At 35.4% G+C, this 19323-nt stretch overlaps 2 protein-coding genes and 1 long non-coding RNA gene across 7 annotated transcripts; 2 read left to right on the top strand and 1 right to left on the bottom strand.

The window, feature by feature from the left end:
- Positions 1–1764: 1764 nt before the first annotated feature.
- LOC132038608 (annexin D5-like) lies at positions 1765–6896 on the top strand. The gene is made up of 6 exons (XM_059429266.1): positions 1765–1911; positions 3943–4089; positions 4255–4473; positions 5308–5523; positions 5596–5685; positions 6496–6896. The coding sequence occupies exons 1-6, from the start codon at positions 1879–1881 to the stop codon at positions 6697–6699; spliced, it is 909 nt and encodes a 302-aa protein (XP_059285249.1). The 5' UTR covers positions 1765–1878; the 3' UTR covers positions 6700–6896.
- A 1298-nt stretch (positions 6897–8194) lies between these two features.
- LOC132038607 (kinesin-like protein KIN-14F) lies at positions 8195–19037 on the bottom strand. 2 transcript variants are annotated; one of them, XM_059429264.1, is made up of 17 exons: positions 18780–19037; positions 18146–18347; positions 14532–14695; positions 13757–13897; positions 13292–13651; positions 12877–12945; positions 12555–12767; positions 12340–12421; positions 12155–12250; positions 11901–12080; positions 11571–11677; positions 11285–11463; positions 10976–11140; positions 10472–10889; positions 10218–10385; positions 9030–9730; positions 8195–8648 (listed from the first exon to the last, which is right to left on the bottom strand). In XM_059429264.1, exons 2-17 carry the CDS (start codon positions 18315–18317, stop codon positions 8402–8404), a joined length of 3462 nt encoding a protein of 1153 aa, XP_059285247.1. In that variant the 5' UTR covers positions 18318–18347; positions 18780–19037; the 3' UTR covers positions 8195–8401. The 2 variants fall into 2 exon arrangements, with proteins under 2 accessions (XP_059285247.1, XP_059285248.1); XM_059429265.1 differs by lacking the exon at positions 18780–19037 and adding an exon at positions 18545–18716.
- LOC132038609 (uncharacterized) lies at positions 9612–14602 on the top strand. 4 transcript variants are annotated; one of them, XR_009410172.1, is made up of 8 exons: positions 9612–9749; positions 10236–10423; positions 10513–10658; positions 10766–10822; positions 10972–11096; positions 12599–12976; positions 14216–14307; positions 14465–14589. It is a non-coding gene; the product is annotated as an uncharacterized LOC132038609 (long non-coding RNA). The 4 variants fall into 4 exon arrangements; XR_009410170.1 differs by lacking the exon at positions 14216–14307 and having other exon boundaries at positions 14465–14602; XR_009410171.1 differs by lacking the exon at positions 14216–14307 and having other exon boundaries at positions 10766–10897; positions 14465–14602.
- Positions 19038–19323: the final 286 nt, after the last annotated feature.

The raw sequence follows: 19323 nt of genomic DNA, 5'->3' as shown, positions 1-19323 counted from the left end.
TCTTTCATTCATAATTTCAAAATAGGCAGAGGTCACATGTGGGCTAGCCAATCAAAGGGCAGTGGACCCCACCTATTAATTTTGATCCCATTTTAATTAAAATAGAAGAGGCTCCCACCTATTAATTTTGGATCACAATGCATTAGCCTTTTCAATTTGCCTGACAACTTTTCCATAGCTTGTTCATTTTAGTGATTCAATTTTTCATATATTTCAATTATTAATTACTCCACCACAAAGATTTTATTTACAAAACATATATTAAAGATGAAATAAGGAACTCAAAGATTATAATATTGTTGTTGTTTTAAAAATATTTTTTCGGTGTTAATTTTACGCTTAATGAAATAATTTACTACCACACAAATATATAACGTCTCAAAGCATTTCAAATAATCTGAAAAAATATACTATAACACAAATTATAGAACCGATGCTTCCAAAACTTCTAGTTTTTCTCACGAGACTTTCAAAAAAAGTCGTCAAATATGTTGAAAATTTCTTAAAATTGCATAGAGATAAAATTGAATTAGTTTTGAAATGTTGATTAATTGTAATTAAGAAACATCGTAGAATATGTTGAAAGATTCTTATAATTACATCGATTAAATTATTGCGAATTGCCCTTCGTTTGGGGTGATCTTTAAATTTTGTCCCTCATATTTGAAATCTTTAAATTTTGCCCTTCGGCTAAAACCCATAGGTTCCAAGTTCGAACTCACGCGCAGTCAAAATTTTAAAAAAAATTCGCAAGGCAAGTTTAAATTTCGCTATGCTCCCAACGTATACACTTGTGAAGGAATTACGAAAGTTACGGACCGGCATACTTATGCCTTACTTGGCATAAGTATGCCCGACATAACTTTGATAATTCATTCAAAGTTTATGCGGACATAAAAGGGGGGGGGGGGGGGGGGGGCATAACTTTGGGAATTACCAAAAACGTGCCGGACCCGGCATACTTATGCCCGTTAAAGTATGCCCCCACACTTGGCATAATTCCTGCGGGTTATGCGGTCCCAAATCTTGTCTTGCGATTTTTTTTTTTAATTTATGCTTAAAAGATGCCCCCACCGGGGTTCGAACTCGTAACCTCATTATTTCATAAGGCGCGTGGCGCGAAAATGTGTAATTCTCAAAGTATGCCGGGTCCGATACACGCGACAAACCTTGTCTTGCAAATTTATGTGAGCGGGGGTTAAAGACCTCATTAAGAAAAGCTCAAAGTGCAATATAATTTAAAGACCACAAATATGAGGGGCAAAATTTAAAGACCACCCCAAAAGAAGGGCACTCCGCGCAAAAAAATGAATTATAAATATATGTTGGGCCTGTACTGGCACGAGTTCCCGTATCTAGTATCTACAATAAATAAAACTTATCCAAGTAGCTAGCCCATTGACAAGGGCATTACTTTCTCACACGGTTTGATTTTTCTTATTTAGCTCAAAGTACCTTTCATGGACTTTCAAACTATAATCAGAAGTTGGCGGAAGTAGAATTTTTATTACGGGGTGTCAAAATATAAAAAAAGCTCAATATATGACGAAATTAAGAGGGTTCAACATAGAATATATATATATATGGTGTAATTTTTCAATGAAGAGGTGTCGGAAACCCCTTGGATGCACATGGCTCCGCCACTTCAGAACCTTGGATGCACATGGTGTTACTTTCTCACAAGGTTTGATTTTTCTTATTTAGGTCAAAGTACCTTTCATGGACTAATTCAAACTATAATCAACCTTGCATGCATAAACTGCAGGACAGACCAAAAGGGGCAAACAAATTAAAAAATAAAAATAAAGAAGCACAGAGAACAGAAAGAGAGAGAATTGGCAAGCCTGAATGTTCCTTCAGTTTTAACTTCACCTCGTGATGATGCCATGCAACTTTATAAAGCTTTTAAGGGTATAATTCCCCTCTGCTTAATTTAATATTCACCTCTTTCTTTCTATTTAACTTATGCGGTCTGCTTCATTAGATTTGTCTTGTGTAGTGTAAGAGGCGAATTTAAGATTTGAAGTTCATGAACCGCCTCAAGTTAATGTAAAGGAATAAATAGGCTCACAATTATATATTTATAGATATTTAATAAATTTTTTAATACATATACGTAGTCTGGGTAAAAGCTACTGGGTTCACGTGAATTTGCCTCTGTGTCCTGTAAGTCATCTTGCTGATTTTTGTGAGTTTCCTTTTCCATTTTTCTTCTAAAATGTTTGAATTGTTTGGAGGATGAGTTGTTGATTCAGTGAATTAAGCTTTAAATATGACAAAAAAGGAACATTTTTTTGCGCAGATTGCCCTTCTTTTGGGTCGTCTTTAAATTTTGCCCCTCATATTTGTGGTCTTTAAGTTTTGCCCTTCGCTTGGAAAGGTGGTCGAATACCTGAGATCTGGGTTTGAACCCCCGCCCAGGCATAAAATAAAAAAATAATTTCGCAAGGCAGGGCTCGAGGAAAAACTAAAGTTATGCCGGATCCGACATAACTAAAAGTCTGCCCCATAAGGCAGAACTTTTCCTTAAGATATAGTTTAGTTATGTCTTATGCGATTTTTTAGTTAAAAGATAACCAAAAGTATGTCCCATAAAATGTAACTTTCCTTAAGGCATGACTTTTGCCTTATAAGGCAAACTTTTAGTTATGCCAAGAAAAGTTACGTCTTATGGGGATACTTTTAGTTATGTATGTTTTATAGACACTTTTAGTTAAGATAACTAAAAGTATGCCCCATAAGGCGGAACTTTTTCTTAAGGCATAACTAAAAGTTTGCCTTTAAAAATAAAATAAAATATATGTTTCAAGGCAAAATCTGCCGGAGGGGGTAGAGCGAAATTCAAACTCTGCCTTGCGAATTTCTTTAAAAATTTTAACTGAGCGGGGGTTCAAACCCAGAACTCATGGGTTTTTGGCGAAAGGCAAAAATTAAAGACCACCAATTTGAGGGGCAAAAGTTAAAGACCACCCCAGAAGAAGGGCTATTCACAGAATTGCCCAAAAAGGAAGCGAATTGCCCAAAAAGGAAGATCATAAGGCCCATTTGGCTAATAAAAGAGGAAGAAGAAGAGAAAAAGATAGTTATTTTGGTGATATACTACTTTAAGTTGTGATTTAGGCTATGTTGCTCGAACTCTTCAAAATAACTCTAGGTGTGTGTCGGGTCCTTCAAAAGTAGTGCCTTTTTGGAAGATTCAACACTGGTGCAGCAGTAATTTTGGAGAGTCCGAGCAACATGTGATTCAGGTGTAAGGAAAGATTAAAACCTATGTTGCTCGGACTTTTCAAAAATTTTGACCCGTGCATGTCGGATCCTCCAAAAGCAGCACATTTTTGAAGGATCCTACACAGGTGCGGCAATATTTACATTTTTGGAGAAAAACAGATATTTGCCATGGTATTATCTTGCTGAAGCAAATGATAACCTTGGCACTCATATCGTGTAATTAAAAATAAAAATAGAATATAGCATGCTCCTCAATTAAAAATACAAGCTTGTAAAATAATTTGAAGATTTTGTGATTTGATTCGAAATACTCTTCAAATAAGTTTTTGAATATTTCATCGGGATTTCAAATACTGAAGTTCGGTATTTGCAAATACTGATTGCCAAACTATTATTGCAAATACTGATCTTCAATATTTGCAAATAATGAAATACTATCTACCGCCATTAAGATTTCCTAGTAAACTATCGCTTAGAGGAAAATATACTACTTTCACCTATAACAGGTATCAGATTAACAGATAAATGATGATCATCCCATTTCGGTTTAGTTTCGGCAATTAGAATGTATGTACTCCGATGTATAATATAAATGCAACATCTTCTAATCTTTGACATAATTTGTTATGAGTCCATATATATATATATATATATATAGTACTTGAAAATCAGGAAGTGGCCTTCGAGTGAATTTTACTTGCTTGTTTTATGCAGGATTTGGATGTGATAAAGCAGCAGTCATTAACATCCTTGCCCATCGTGATGCAACTCAGCGTGCTCTTATTCAACAGGAATACAGTAACTATGTACTCTGAAGAGCTAAACAAACGCTTATCCAAAGAGCTTAGCGGTGATCTTGAGGTATTGATGGACAGTATAAATTTCGCGATAATTCAATAACTTGCTACTACTATTAGTATTAAATAAACAAGAACTGAAATTGGCAGAATTTGTGATTCCTCATTTTTAATGTTTTCTATTTCAAGTTTTCTGTTTCATGATCTTTATCTTTTTGATTTTTTTCAGAAAGCAGTCTTGCTATGGATGTATGACCCGGCAGCAAGGGATGCTACAATAGTAAGGAAGGATTTGAGTGGTGACCGTGTTGATCCACGAGCTGGCACTGAAGTGATATGTTTGCGGACTCCTTCTCAAATACAACATTTCAAACAAATTTACCATTCCATGTTTGGTGTCTACCTTGAACATGATATTGAGTTTGTGGCATTTGAAGATCACAAAAAGGTAGTCATCCTCTGTGTTTGTAAGCACGCAAAACCGTTCTTTCCCTTGAAACCTTCTTTTTTGTTGAGTCCCACATTGGTGGGATGTGGATTTATGTGCTTCCTTACATGGTCTTGGACTATCTTTTCCTTATGAGCTAGTTTTGGGCTGAGTTAGGCTCAAAGTTAATTTTTTAATCATGGTATCAAAGTCAGACCCATCTCAAATCATTGCTTACCCGATGTTGGGCCCCATCTTATATTGTCCATGCTCTAGATGTCCAGTCCTGACCCTGCGGGGGTGGGATGTGGACTTTTGTGCTTCTTTATATGGTCTTGGGAAATTCTCACCTCATGGGCCATCTTTTTGGTTTAAGCTAGGTCCAAGGTCCGTTTCTTTATCATTTCGTCCTGTTAATGATGATCACAACCATGTGAAAGAAGAAAAACCAAGCAATTTGGACACCTAAAAGACGATAGCATGCCTAGGAAAAACTTTTAAATTAATGAGGTAAAAGTAGTTTAGGATATTTAATGAGAGCTTTGAATGCTTTTCATCAGAATGGCTATATGGTGAAAAGTTGCAATGTTGCTGTCATTGCAGTAATAACAAAAAAGAAAGGGTTTTCAGAATTAAGAGATTACCGGCCAATCAGTATACTCGGAAGTGTATATAAGATTGTGGCTAAGTTGTTTGCGCAAAGAATCAAGAAAGTAATCACTCAAAATGGCTTTGTTCAAAGGAGTAGGATTCTTCCTCTTGTATTGTCTCTAAATTTTAAACTTGTAATCGTACATATTGCTTAGATTTTATGAAAGAAGATAAAGATTCATTATTTTCTCCTGATCACTGCAGTTGCTTCTAGCATATGTAACCACAATGCGCTATGAAGGGCCAGAAGTTGACAGAGTCGCGGTGGAACAGGATGCTAAAGCCCTTTTCAAAGCTGGGGAGAAGAAATTGGGAACTGATGAGAAGACTTTTATGCGGATTTTTTCTGAAAGAAGCAGGGCGCATTTGGTTGCTGTTAGCGCTGCGTATCACAGCATGTATGGTAACTCATTGAAAAAGTTAAGCTAACTTCGTTTAGCAACCTATTTGGGTTTCCAATTTTAGTTGATTAATCGACAGCAACTGTTACAGGCTGTTAAAAGTGAAACCTCTGGACTCTTTGAGTTTGCCCTCTTGACTATTTTGCAATGTGCTGAGAATCCAACAAAATACTTCGCGAAGGTACATGTTACATTTATTAAATTTCTTATCAAGTCATTAACACCTGGACCAGAGCCAGGGTACCGCAAGTGGGTTCATCTGAAACCCCTGCTTCGAAAGTATATACTCCCTCCATCGCAATTTATGTAATAAACTTCCCTTTTTAGTCTGTCTCAAAAAGAATGTGTCTTTTTATAAATTAGAAACAACTTAACTTTAAAATTACCTTTAATGAAATGATTTATAGCCACCACAAATGTTTCAGGTTTGTTTTAGACCACAAATTTCAAAAATCTTCCTTTCTTTCTTGAACTTTGTGCCTAGTCAAACGGTGCCACATAAATTGGGACGGAGGGAGTACTATATATACAAGGTCAAACTTATGTTTTATGTATATATGTAGTAAATGTTGAATCCATAGCTTCTTCGTGTGTTTACCTTTTTATAGTTTGAACCCTTAATTAAAAATCCTGGCTCCGCCACTGATAAACACGATAACCATTTTGCCTACAACACCTATATTTTTGAACTCATGCTTCTCGTAAGCTCCTCCTTATTTTGTCTAATGCTATTATCCCCTTTTTCATTTCAATGAAGAACAGAAAGTGGCTAAACTGCATTATGGTCTATGTTACTCGGATCCTCCACGAACTTATGTCGGATTCTCCAAAAATGTGTATCTTTAAGAGGATCCGACATACACTCGGCAACATTTTTGGAGGCTCCGAGCAACATAGATTTCGGTTTAGATTTTTATGCCAAAGAGGTTTGCTTAAAATCACTATCATCCAAATTATTTGTTCCTTCAACATATATGTTTAATGGATGCAGGAATTGCACAAGGCGATGAAGGGCTTGGGGACGAACGATACAACTCTCATTAGGATAATAGTCACGCGAACTGAGATCGATATGCAGTATATAAAAGCGGAGTACCAGAAAAAGTATAAGAAATCTCTGAATGATGCAGTGCATGCGGAGACTTCTGGTGATTATCGGACCTTTCTTCTATCTCTTCTGGGGACAGCTCACTAATGAAAAGTCAGCACCATAAAACAGGTGTTTTTAAGTATGTCATCAGTGTTGAAGCCCATGTATAAAGCAAGAAGTTTAAATGATAGTATGCCATAAAACAAGTATGAATTTACCCTATGTTAATTAATATTCTATTGTTGAGTTTGGTTTGATTCTGAACAGTGCCTTTAAATGAACATATGTTCATTAGTATTCAATTGGTGAGTTGGTTTGATTCTGGATAGTGTTGTGACCATATGTTAATTAATACTCAATTGCTGAGTTTGGGTTGATCTTTTCTCTTGAAGTTGTTCAACTATAATTGACATAGATAAAGATGAGGTTTAAGAAAATCACCAATATAACTCGAAAATTCACCATTAGTAGAATCCGAATTAAATGATTATCAAGGAATAAAAATATCACGGACATTCATGTCAAAATAAAAAGAATGAACTAGAATTATGAAATAATTTATTTTTTTCACGGAAACTAGATTATTTTTAACTTTTGAGGGCGTACCAGAGTCCATGGCAAACCAAATACAGACGTGGAAGAGCTATATAACAGTTGTAAAAGCAAATAAACAATAAAAGGAACAAAAAAGGCTTATTTGCTTCCGGTGTTTACACCAAGTAAATGAATGCAAGACGTGCCTTGCGTATAAATTTTTACCTCTTAATCATGATAAGTATTCTCACTTTAATTTGCGACTCTTTTCTCTTTTTGGTTATATAATATTGCTTGATTTGACTTCTAGATCGATGAATCTTCTAATGCTACGTATTTCGTCATGCCTGAGGACTAATTTCCTAGTTGACAGTCATTACTCATTAGTCATAGTAGCCTATGGATGAGATATTGCCATCTAAATCTTTCAATGCAGGTGCTAGGAAGAGAGTTTGTAAGGAACAATCTCTAGATCTTGTCTTTAATTGATGAAAGTTCACTAATTTTGCTTCTGGTGTTTACACCAAGTAAATGAATGCAAGACGTGCCTTGTGTATAAACTTTTATCTCTTAATCATGATACGTATTCTCACTTTTAATTGCGACTCTTCTCTCTTTTTGGTTATATAATATTGCTTGATTTGTCTTCTAGATCGATGAATCTTCTAATGCTAGGCATTTAGTCATGCCTGAGGACTAATTTCCTGGTTGACAGTCATTACTCATTAGTCATGGTAGCCTATGGATGAGATGTTGCCATATAAATCTTTCAATGCTGGTGCTAGGAAGAGAGTTTGTAAGGAACAATCTCTAGATCTTGTCTTTAATTGATGGAAGTTCACTACTTTTCCTCCCAAACAGAAATAATAAATTGAAAGTAGATTCATTTTATGGACTGATTAGCAGCTGGATACCGAATGAATTCACAGCATTAAGGAATAATTTTACTTGACTGGCATGCCATTTTTATCCACGCTCGTTTATCCTCACAAAACCCTTTGATCTTTCATTCAATATATCAGAACAAAGTACAACTTTTTGTACATATATTTTAGAGTTTTATCAGTTTGTATATAAATACATGGTAATATATATCACTTCAAATAAAGTTTCAGGATTCATTACTGGTTGAAGTCCTCAATGACATCTTCAACCATTTCAACTTTCTCGAAATAGTATGAGGGGAATGCTCCAAAATGTATGAACTCGCTGTACAAGAACTAACAAATTAGTTGATCCAAATGATGTGTAGTATATAAGTATCGAACTTCTCTTAGGGCAAAAACATATATTTTCCGCGCGGTGTTGATCTGCTTCTTCTCAATTCTGGAACCAATGAGTTGCTCACTTCCTTTGAATTCCGAGCAATTCTATTGGCATTTGAAGGTTTATCCTCAGGTTTCTTGAATTCAGGATTGAATGAATTGTTTACCTCAGCATTTCGAAGCATGTTATTGCCACTTGAAGGTCTGTCTTCATATTTACCAGCAAGAAATTCTTCAACTGTCTGTGATATTTCTCTGTATAATATCAATCAGTTAATACAAACACAAAAGGGTGCTAGATTCATTCAAATTCTTTAAGAGCCATAAATCACTTGCCAGTCCAAATAGTTACTCCCTCTGTTTCAATTTGTTTGTCTTACTTTCCTTTTTAGTATGTTTTAAAAAAATGCCTCTTTCCTAATTTGACAACTCTTTAATTTCTATATCCCACAGGCCACATGGCATATTTAAGACCACAAGATTAAAGGACTCTTTGGTAAATTATATATATTTTTAGTTTAAGACCACAAGATTAAAAAATTTCTTGACTTTCTTAAACTCTGTGCTAAGGCAAACCTTACAAACAAATTGAAATGGAGGGCATAACATGTTAATTCTCAAGAGAGTAGGTCATACCGTTCAACATTTTGAGAGTTCCTTGAGAAGCCTCTTGGAAGATTTCCGTTACCAAACCTTATGGTGCCACTTATATTGGATCCAACAAATGCATTCTCATTTTCAGACTCAGAAACGTCGCTTCTCTGAGCCTCATCGATCATTCCACCATGACCTCCATCAGAAAGCAGTGTCACTGAAACATCTGATTTAATCTGTATTTTAGTTGATAATTGATGCTTGCCTTTGATCTTGTTCTCGTTTTTGCTTTTTCTAATTGCACCTTGTCGTACATTAAGCACTTGCTTAAACTGCTCCTCGTCATGTTCTGGAATTTTCCTGTTGCTCATCTTCTGAAGGTTATATAGAACATCAGAGATATTTTCCTGCCTGGATTGACTCTGACATCCTCTCGTTTTATCCGAAGAGACAATAGCCGGCATGTTGGTAACTGGCTTATTGATAGTGACAGGAGCTCTAGCAGGAAAGGGAAGTTTCATTACTGGTGGATTTTCATGTGTTTCCGGCTTGATTCTGCTTCTAACATGAGCACCTCTATCAGTTGATATTGATCTTCTAACAGGTGGAGATGGTGATCTCCTCATGGCGGAAACTGCTGATTTTTCCTCTGTAAGCAAGGGCATTTTTGGCACAAAATCCTTGTCCGTGAACTTTGAGGGAAACTGGGACCTCCTTTGTTTGCCTGATGAACAACTCCGTACCTATCTCACCACAACAGAGGTGATTAGTAACCTGTTCTGCCAAGCTTCTAGGAAGCCAAAAGTGCTTAGTTTAGAAAATTGAGGTGTTCGGCCAAGCTTTTAGGGGAAAAAGGTGCTTTGAGTAGTAGCAAAAGTTGTTTCTCAGAAGCTAAAAAAAAAAAAAATAGCTTTTCATCAAGAGTGCTTTCGGAACATTGGTCAAGCACAAATTACTGCAAAATAATGGCAAAAGTGTTTTTCAAATTGATTAGCTAAACATAAACTGCTACTCTCCAAAAGTACTTTTTCGGAAAGCACTTCTGACAAAAAGCACTTTTTAAAATAAGCAGATTTTGGAAACTGGACCAAACAGGCTATAGAAGTAGATTACTTTCTGGAAATGATTTCTTGCAAATAACCCCAAAGGATATGTAAGCAAGATCTCGGGTTTCTCATGAAATCAGCCTATGTGAATATGATGTTTTACTTGGATTTCCAATTCATTTACCTCTCTACTGTCATCTAGAGGACGCTGATTGGCTTCTGTTTTCAAGCTAGCATTACCAATGTGTCTCATCGACCGTAGAGGTGATGCTTGCCCTCGAACATTTGCACCACTTTTTAGGAGTTCAAGTTCGGCTTCCTTCTTCTCCAGCACTTGCTTAAGGTTGGAGATCTAAATCAACCACAAAAACACAAAGACATCAATTACAGGTACAAGAGTTATTTGGTATTTTCAACCAGTGATTTAAGAGGTTAGACCTCTTCTTTCATGTCTCGGATTTCACCAGTTTCTTTGTTAGATCGAGCTGCGCCAAGATCTATGGCGGCAACCCTCTCAGCAAATTTGAGTGTGCTAACTGTTTCTCCAAATGCATCTGCCTCTGGATTTATGTGCACAAACATCAATGTCTTTGCCTGACCACCTAATGAATCTTGTAATACTTGGGTAAGCTTGCTATTTCTGTAAGGAATATGTGAGCTCTTTTGTGCAAGAGCAGAGATAACGTCTCCCAATGCTGACAAAGATCTGTTTATATGTTGCGCCTCTTTCAGTCTCTCGCCAACAGCTTCAGATTTATCTACTCTTTCACTTCCGGCTAAATCCACGAGGTGAAGGCATCCCTTTAATGTAGATCCAGATACAACCTCTTTCCCTCGGACATGAACTGTCAGAATACTGCAAATGTAGGAAGAATTAAAGAAGAAATACAGTTACAAATAATTCGACAGTTCATAATGTTCGTCTACTTATGTAACAGCTACCTGTGAGACCTGCTGCTCCTCTCATTTAAAGCAGTAGCACCGACAGCACGGTTCTTTTGCCCAATTCTCATCAATTCAAGAACATCTTGTGTGCATTTAACTGGAATCAAACTAGCATCAGGTACGTTGAGGCCGTTCAGTTGAGAATTATTTCGTATATCCAATGTGTGGAATGTTAAGGTTAGACAACAAACAAAAAAAAAAAGAGTCATTCTCAAGAAATTAAATCCAAATTTTTAACTGTGTAGGTGATGCAGTTTAGGTGAGCATGTTACTATATAATTCATCATATATCTATGTAAAGGATATCGCCTGTTAGCCCCGTCAATGACTAAGAGATCTCGCACTTGTTCATTATATATCTCAATCATTTGGACTCCTACTTCATACTCTATCATGTCCCTTCTTTCGTTTGTAGTGCTGAACAAATCACGCAAAGCACGATAATTTACACCCCATGTCTCATCTGTTGTCAAGTCTGGCCCACTCTGAAAGTATTAAATATATATGCAGTTATAAAATACAGCTAATCAATACTATAACACCAATTCTATCTCATAAAACTAATAATAACACTTATTTCACTTGAAAATACCATAGTGTATGTCTTTCCTGAGCCAGTCTGTCCATAGGCAAAGATACAAACATTAAAACCATCAAGGGCGGATCTAACCAACGGTTGAGTGTCCACGTATATTTGTTCTGCAAATACAAAAAGAAATATATCGATTAAGAGAATACTGCACAAACACAATCTTAAGAAAATAAGGCATCTTGAACTCATTGTTCAAGCAAATCAAGTAAAGGATAGATTTCTCATATATTATGCACCAGTAGTCATAACAAAGAGAAGGAAATGTGCTACTTATTATAAATAAATAAAAAAGGGAGAAGGTGCTAGAACGAGACGAGAAAGAAGACATACGTTGAGTTACTTTAGTTCCAAAGACCTTGTTGAAAGTGAAAATCTTCCTTGCATCTTTACCCTGCTTACGAGGATTGACAATCATGATATCTCCATTTTCGCCAATATAGTCTACTGTGGACTGCATATCAGGTTGTCCTGATAGGAATGGCCTAACTCTACAATAAACCCTTATTGTCCCTGAAGTAGAAGTAAACTTAACTTTCATGTCATAAATACTCTTAAATGAGAATGTGAGAATTCAAGAAACTTACCTTTTAGGTCTTGCACTTGATTGAACAGCATGCGATTTTCTTCCAAAACTTTGTGATAAGAAGAGGAGGCTACCTCGAGGCCCTTGATATGGTGCACTGAGGAAAATCACTTTCAGATTATAGAAGTATAGATGAACAAAAGTTTACTCATTTTCTACATAGGAGGACATTAAGATAGTACTAACCGAGCCTTCTAAATTCGTCTTCCCACCCTGACTTATACTTTTGAACATCTAGCTTGGTGTCTCTGCAAAAGATTTTGAGCTCCTGAAACATAACATAAAAGCCAACAATCAATTGTTTCCTCATTAGTCTTCATTGTTTATTTGCTTCCATATTATTTGCTACCAACAAATTGTTAGCCATAATTCAGTCAACTTGCTTAGTCAAATTATGATACCTCTAACTCCTTTTGTTGTACATCAACTATTTCTTCATTGGCAGCGGTGAAACCATTGTTATGCCAGTTGCTTTCACGTTTCCCGCCACAAATGCAGTCACTGGAGACCAAACTAGTTCTGTGCCGCAGATAATTTGATATGGCTTCTAGAACTTCTGATCTTGATAAAGGACTGCACTCATCTGCCAATATTTTCTTCAAGAATAGCCTGAGCTGCAGGTGTCAAAGAAGCTATCAATCTACCACATTCGGTCATAATGGTGAATTGGCTTTAATATTGGTAATACACAAGAAATGCCTATAATAAGATTGTTCTTGTTACCTGATTGCTTTGAGAAACCAGCAATCCAGAAAAGTTTTTGACTACTTTCCTCAGCACAGCATCAATTACCTGCAAATGTTCATCCTTAGTCCACAAGAAGGTATGACACTTGAAATTCACCTAACATGAGATTCAGCCCGAAAACTGGTATTCCCTACTGCACCAATTTATGTGCCATAAAGAATGAGACCTTTTTTATATTTAGTAGTAACAACTTAACTTTAAAATGCCTATTCTACCCTGAATGAGATGACTGGCTTGTTTTAGACTACAAGTTTCAAAAGTTTTCCTTTCTTTCGTCCCCAGTCAAACACCTTCACATAAATTGGGACGGAGGGAGTAGATTCTTAAGTCCAAAAGGAATAAATGTAACACGGACTTCCTGTTTTTAGATGGACAACACAGTCTTACCTACCATTAAATTCAATGGGAAGTCCTCAACTCCATTCCTCTCCATAAGATAAGCCTGTAGAAGCCCGAGACCAAAGCGATCAAAGAGGAAGGTCAGTATATTGGCAGCATTTGATTCTTCAAGTGAGACGTCGCCAGATAAATGGAGAAATTCCAACAGCTGGTCAAATTGTGAAGACTCGGAGTCATCCAGTGACTCATCCGCACTGTCACTACTACCAAAAGAGGACGGTGATCCTTTAGGACAGGACGTGATCCTGACAGTTCCACCATATTTCCAAACTCCAATTCCTCCAGCCTGCTTCCATTCGTAATATCCTTTTAGGCACAAAATGCAGTCTACAACTTTGCTTGATGAACCACCCTACAAGTTCAAAAACCTTAGCTCAATACAATGTCTCTTGGAAAAACAATGTGAAACACTCTTGCATATAATTTGGGCCAATGTGAACAAACTGATTATTCTAACCTTTTCAAGATCAGATGCTTCAAACGTTAAAAGCTGCATTTTGCCAACAGCTACAAGGAAGTTCCTCATGTTCTCGAAGTATTGAATAGCAGATTGGGCCGCGCATTCTGAGGACATATCTACCACTGAATTCACCACCACCTGTATATCAGGTATCAAAACATGGTTACTGAGCTGTTCAAGAATCCGTTTTTTAAGGACATTGTCCATTTAAGTACAAATTATGTTACATGGATCCCTTCTTTGCCTGATCATTGTCAAACAGGCATTTTAGGAGCTACTATCTGTGTATCCCATACTTACACACACTGCTATTAGATACCTATTGATGACCGGGTCCAAATGATATGAGTTTACAAACTGCTAGTGTATATAAGTAGGAATTTAACTTATATATATTGACAGCGTAAATTTGTTTTTTACACTAATATAGTAATATATTTTTACTTGTTGTAACAGGTAAACACTTTATTTTTTAGTTACTAATCCCACATTTATGGACGAGTTTATGTTTTGTGCAATGACAGTACAAAGAATTTGTACACCATTAGGTAAAGTTGTCTGACAAAATAAGGTACATATCAAACCTGATACAATAACTTGGAAAATAGAGTATAACCTGCTATAACCGGTTAAAATAATTACAATGTCATGAGTGTGTGTAACTCAAAATCTTTATGGCAACTAACTGAAGTTATGTTCTTCCAGGGGACCTGGCAATTTATAGAAGTTGAACTCGACAAGTAAACACAGAAATGAGGTGTAAAGAGGGTACCTTGTGAACAGCGCCAGGATTGACTTTGTTGAGGACGTTGCAGAGAATAAGGCCATTGCGAAGAGCACAACGGAATTCTTCTTCTGTGGGTTCTTCTGGGAGCAGCTCCGATGCACCAGAGTACATCTGTCGCAGCCATTCCGCCGCCTGGTACCTCCTTGCAGCTGCAAGTTCCAACCTTTTAATTACGTAGAATTTGGAAGCTACTTAACCAACAGTGTCATTGTATGGCTTAGTTTCCCCCTGCATGGTGGCAATTAATACTACTCCTTCCGTTCACTTTTGACTTTGCACGCCCCTTAAAAATTATATATATATATATATATATATATATATATATATATATATATATATATATATATATATTTTACCATAATACCCATTAATTAAGTATCGGATCTTAATAGACTTGAAAAATGATTTGGAAATGAATAATTAATGTTAAGGATAAAACAAGAAGAAAAAAGTTTGTCTTTCTCTTGATATGCTAAAGTGGACAAAGTAAAAATAAAAATTTGTTTTAGTATAGTGGACAAATAAAGTGAACGGAGGGAGTACTTTTCATTACTTTTCTTCTCTACTTAACCAAATATTGTCAACGCAACTGTTTAAACGCAACTGTTTATCCCTCTTTAATGCTCTATGTTTAAAAAAGAATGATATTATTTTCTTAGTATGGCAGTTGTTACAAAAGGACGAGTACATTTTTAAATTTGAAAATTTTATAACTTTCTATTTTGTCATTAATAACAATTTTTATAATTACACGAATATCATTGACATATTTTAAGATCACAAATCCCAAAATTCTAATAACGTTATGACAGACTTTATTTTATTTTAAAAAACCAGTTTGAATTTTGTTTTCTTTCTTGTAAAATAATTCCAATCAAACTACGCCATACAAATTAAAATTAAACTGGAGAAAATAATTTATAATAACTACTTATTATCAGGTGTTTTTCCGATTGACTCCATATGTTCCCTAGAAAAATATATTTGAGTGCTTGTAATATTATTGTTTTCTTTAACTTTCTTTTCATTTCAGGAGAATTAACACAAGGTGCTTTATTAGAAAAAGTTTCAAAAGTTTCTTCTACTTACTATTATTACTTCATTAATAGGAGCTCTATCCAAATAAAAGATACGGCAGAGTCTAACACTAAACGTTTTATACTTGTGTGTTTTCTTGATGAAAGAAAACACCATAACTAACTTGAAGTGAATATAGAAAGAACTTTTTTTCTGATTAAGATGATTAGAAAGTGTAAGGAATTTTATGTACTTGGTACAATCTGACTGGTTTACTTACCTTTTTCTCAAATTATTGAGCCAATTTTACTGATTTGTAACTTTTAAACATTTTGATTGGGTAAAAATTTTCTAAACAGTGAATAAAAATGAATCTCTCGTCAATATTTAATGCAAACTTGACCACTTGCAATTCATCAATTTTTTTGGCCAATAAATTAGTCTTTTTAACAAAGCACTATCTGGGCTACTGAGGCTCCTGCAAATGGGTTCATAGACAGGCAATAATGTATAAGAGATAGCCCTACTTGAAACTCAAAAGCTCATCTTTTTCTTACATTTGCTTTCATGGCCATTTTTCCTACCTAAAAGTAGAGGCTCCTGAAATAGACGAGCCTTGAGGCCCAAACCTCATGTCTGGCGAAGACAGTGGCGGAGACAGGATTTGAAACAAAAAAACTCGAAATATATTAAAATATTTAAGTTGAAAGTCAAATCAATGACCTAAAATAGTTTTTGAACCGTCTTTGTCACTAAGTTTCAAGCTTTTTCTTGTTATATATATGCGTGTATGTATCGACACACACATACTATATAATTTCAGATATGTATAGTGTAATTTTCTCGTATTCAATTAATCAGTCTTGGGTGGTTGTTTTTTTTTTTTGGGGGGTGGGGGGAGGATTCCTGTGGGTGTTAACAAGTACATAGTCAAGTGGGGCCAGGGCTACAATTATGATTATGAATTCAACAGAATTTAAAAGCTTTGACTCAAATCTTATAATTGTTTTAAAAATTTACTTTATACATATAAATAATTCATCTAAAACACGGTAAGCTACATTTTTTTTTAGAATTCAGAATCCATAAGCTCAAAATTTTAATTCCTCCTTTATAGTCAAGTGAATGTACCTCTACCCGTTGCATGAACTCTGCATCCTCCGATAGTTCCTATAAATGACTATGGCCTATTTATCATCTTTTCTTTGTCCTAACATTGAGCCCACACATCACTTTAATATAAGATGAATTTCTAGGTGACTAGACATAAATGTTACAACCTTCGGTATCTAACATTCTAATCACCAAATTTAAATACTTACCAAAAGTTTTTGGGAACTTACAAGACGAAATTGTACAAATACAAAGGTGCAAGAAACAAATGCCAAAACATATTGGATACTGCTATATTGGTTTTTAAAAAAAAAAAAAATTGAAGTCCTGGATTAATCAATTGGAAAAGAAAAAGTTCACAGCAATCTCAAAACTGAGTCTGAGTGCATTTTGCCCCACATGTACATAAAAGTAGAGTTATGTTCTTTGGATCCAATCTTAGCCCAAATCGTGTTGCATAAGGTTGGTAGTGCACTTTGGTGTAATGATTAATCATTAACAAACTTCTTTAAGCGTCATTCAAGGAAAATATATTCTCCTAATTAGTTATTTATACAAAAAGATTAACTTTGTTTAGGCAAAAGAACAGTAATGGGGGTGGACCAAATTGGCCGCTAGAAACTTTTCAAGTGATAGTCTAAATATCAGTGAGTCAACTACTCCACATTCTATAACATCATGATGTGAGGGACAATCTTTATTTCTTTATTTCCTCTTTTTCATCTTAAATTTAAATTCTTGGTGCAACAACACCACTACCCCTCTTTGCATGTTGCAGTAAATAGAAATAATCTTAGTTTCTTTTGTTCGCATGATCATTTGTTGTTTATAATCGTGGTGTCCTCGTCAACTTGTATATACTTCGACTAATTTTATAAGTGTTTGTTATTTCTACCAGCATAAGTATTAGATAATTTTATCCATCAAAATTTGAATAAATCAAAAGAAATCGCCTAATATTTTTGTTCGTATAATTAAAGTCAATTTTCTAACTAAAAAATGTAAAGACTCATTGAATCTGAGGGGGTGTGACCTAACGTTGAAGCTAGGTTGTGGTAAGCCGATTCAACTGAATCTCCCTCGCTTATAATGAGCAAGTATCATAAAGAATATTTTCTCATTATATCCAAACAGTTGATTTCCCTTAATACAAGTGAATATTCTAGTATAGTGGAAAAACGAGGTTTAAAAATTACTTATGGTCAAGGTTCAAATCTAAGTATGACATTTTTGTAGTAAATTCTCTAAATCTCCTCTTATGAAATTGTAGCTCCGCCAGTGGGACCTAAGTAACGGGACGAACTTAGACAAATTCAAATCCCATATAAAGTAGGTGATTTGTTTCTCATCTATCCAATCCGTAATGGACAGAACTATCTAGTATCTATATCTTTTGGGAGTAACGTGTCCACACACTACCGTTATAAAAACAAGATTTAAAAGAGTAAAGACTTTGACGTATTACATACCTGCTTCTTCAGCTTTTCTTTGAGCTAAATCACGGTCGTTGAACATCTGTTCTGTGTAAGAAGCTTCATTACTACTACAATTGTAACCCAAATTTCCCTTCAATCCTCTCAAGTTCTTAACAGGACTGTTAAACAATGAATTGATCTGATTTTGATTAATCTCTTGCGGCATCTTTGTTGATCTTCTCAATAAACTTTTGTCCTGTACAACATTTCACCAAAACAGGAAATTTTGCTCATTAATTAAAAAGTTCATGCATATTTGCAGGTACATGAATCATAAATCACATTTGAAACAAAACACATTATAACTTAATTAAGTAAGAAAGACTTAACTATCAAAAACACACCTAAACTATTAGTTCCATACTTCAACTGTGCATTATTCACTTTACCTACCTAAACTCTCATTTCCTTTGTATTAAAACAAACTTCTATGTTGAGTTGGCCTCCACGGGCCTGTTATTGATTGATTTCAAATATTTGGTCAACTAAGCATCGAGTTGTGTTTTAATACAAAGAGAGTAATGGTGTAGGTAGGTGACTGGAACAATGGATAGTTGTTCCAAAGAAGTGCATTTGCTATAAAAATGAGAAAAATTAACAAACTAGTTGATTTATAGATTCAGTGTACCTGTCAGAGAGTAAGAAGTTCGCAATGGATGCTGGAAAGTGAAAGAACTATGAAGAAGATCAAAGTAGAAGATTAAAAGTCATTAAACGGTTGTGGATTTTGGATCTGAACAGCTAAAAAATGAATCGATGATTGATGAAAATGTTTAACGAGCTTCTTGTGTTTGGTAATTAAGGATTGAAGAAATATAGGGAGAGTTTTTATTTAATGCAACGGACACACAGAGAGAAGAAAACAGAGAGACTCTGTTTTAATATAGTACTTAAGATTTTTGAGGAAAACAAAACGTTCTCTTTATGGAGTCTTGTTTTAACGGGGAAGTTGTACGGATTGAATGTGAATGGGCTGTTAAGTGTTTTGACGGCGATGTGTAACGGCTCCACGTGGCGAGTTATAGAGCAATTCAGGTGTTGACAGGTGGTTTCCAGTTTGGGGCCCATTGAACGTTGGACTAGGCGGCAAGATCTAGCCCAAAGTTGATGGCATTTTGACTTTCCCTTTTTAAAACTCATTGCTAACAAGTTGGTTCGAACATCTCGGTGCT

Source organism: Lycium ferocissimum, chromosome 11, assembly GCF_029784015.1.
Source record: "Lycium ferocissimum isolate CSIRO_LF1 chromosome 11, AGI_CSIRO_Lferr_CH_V1, whole genome shotgun sequence".
In the NCBI taxonomy this organism is placed as follows: domain Eukaryota; kingdom Viridiplantae; phylum Streptophyta; class Magnoliopsida; order Solanales; family Solanaceae; genus Lycium; species Lycium ferocissimum.
This window is presented reverse-complemented; position numbering and strand designations above follow the sequence as displayed.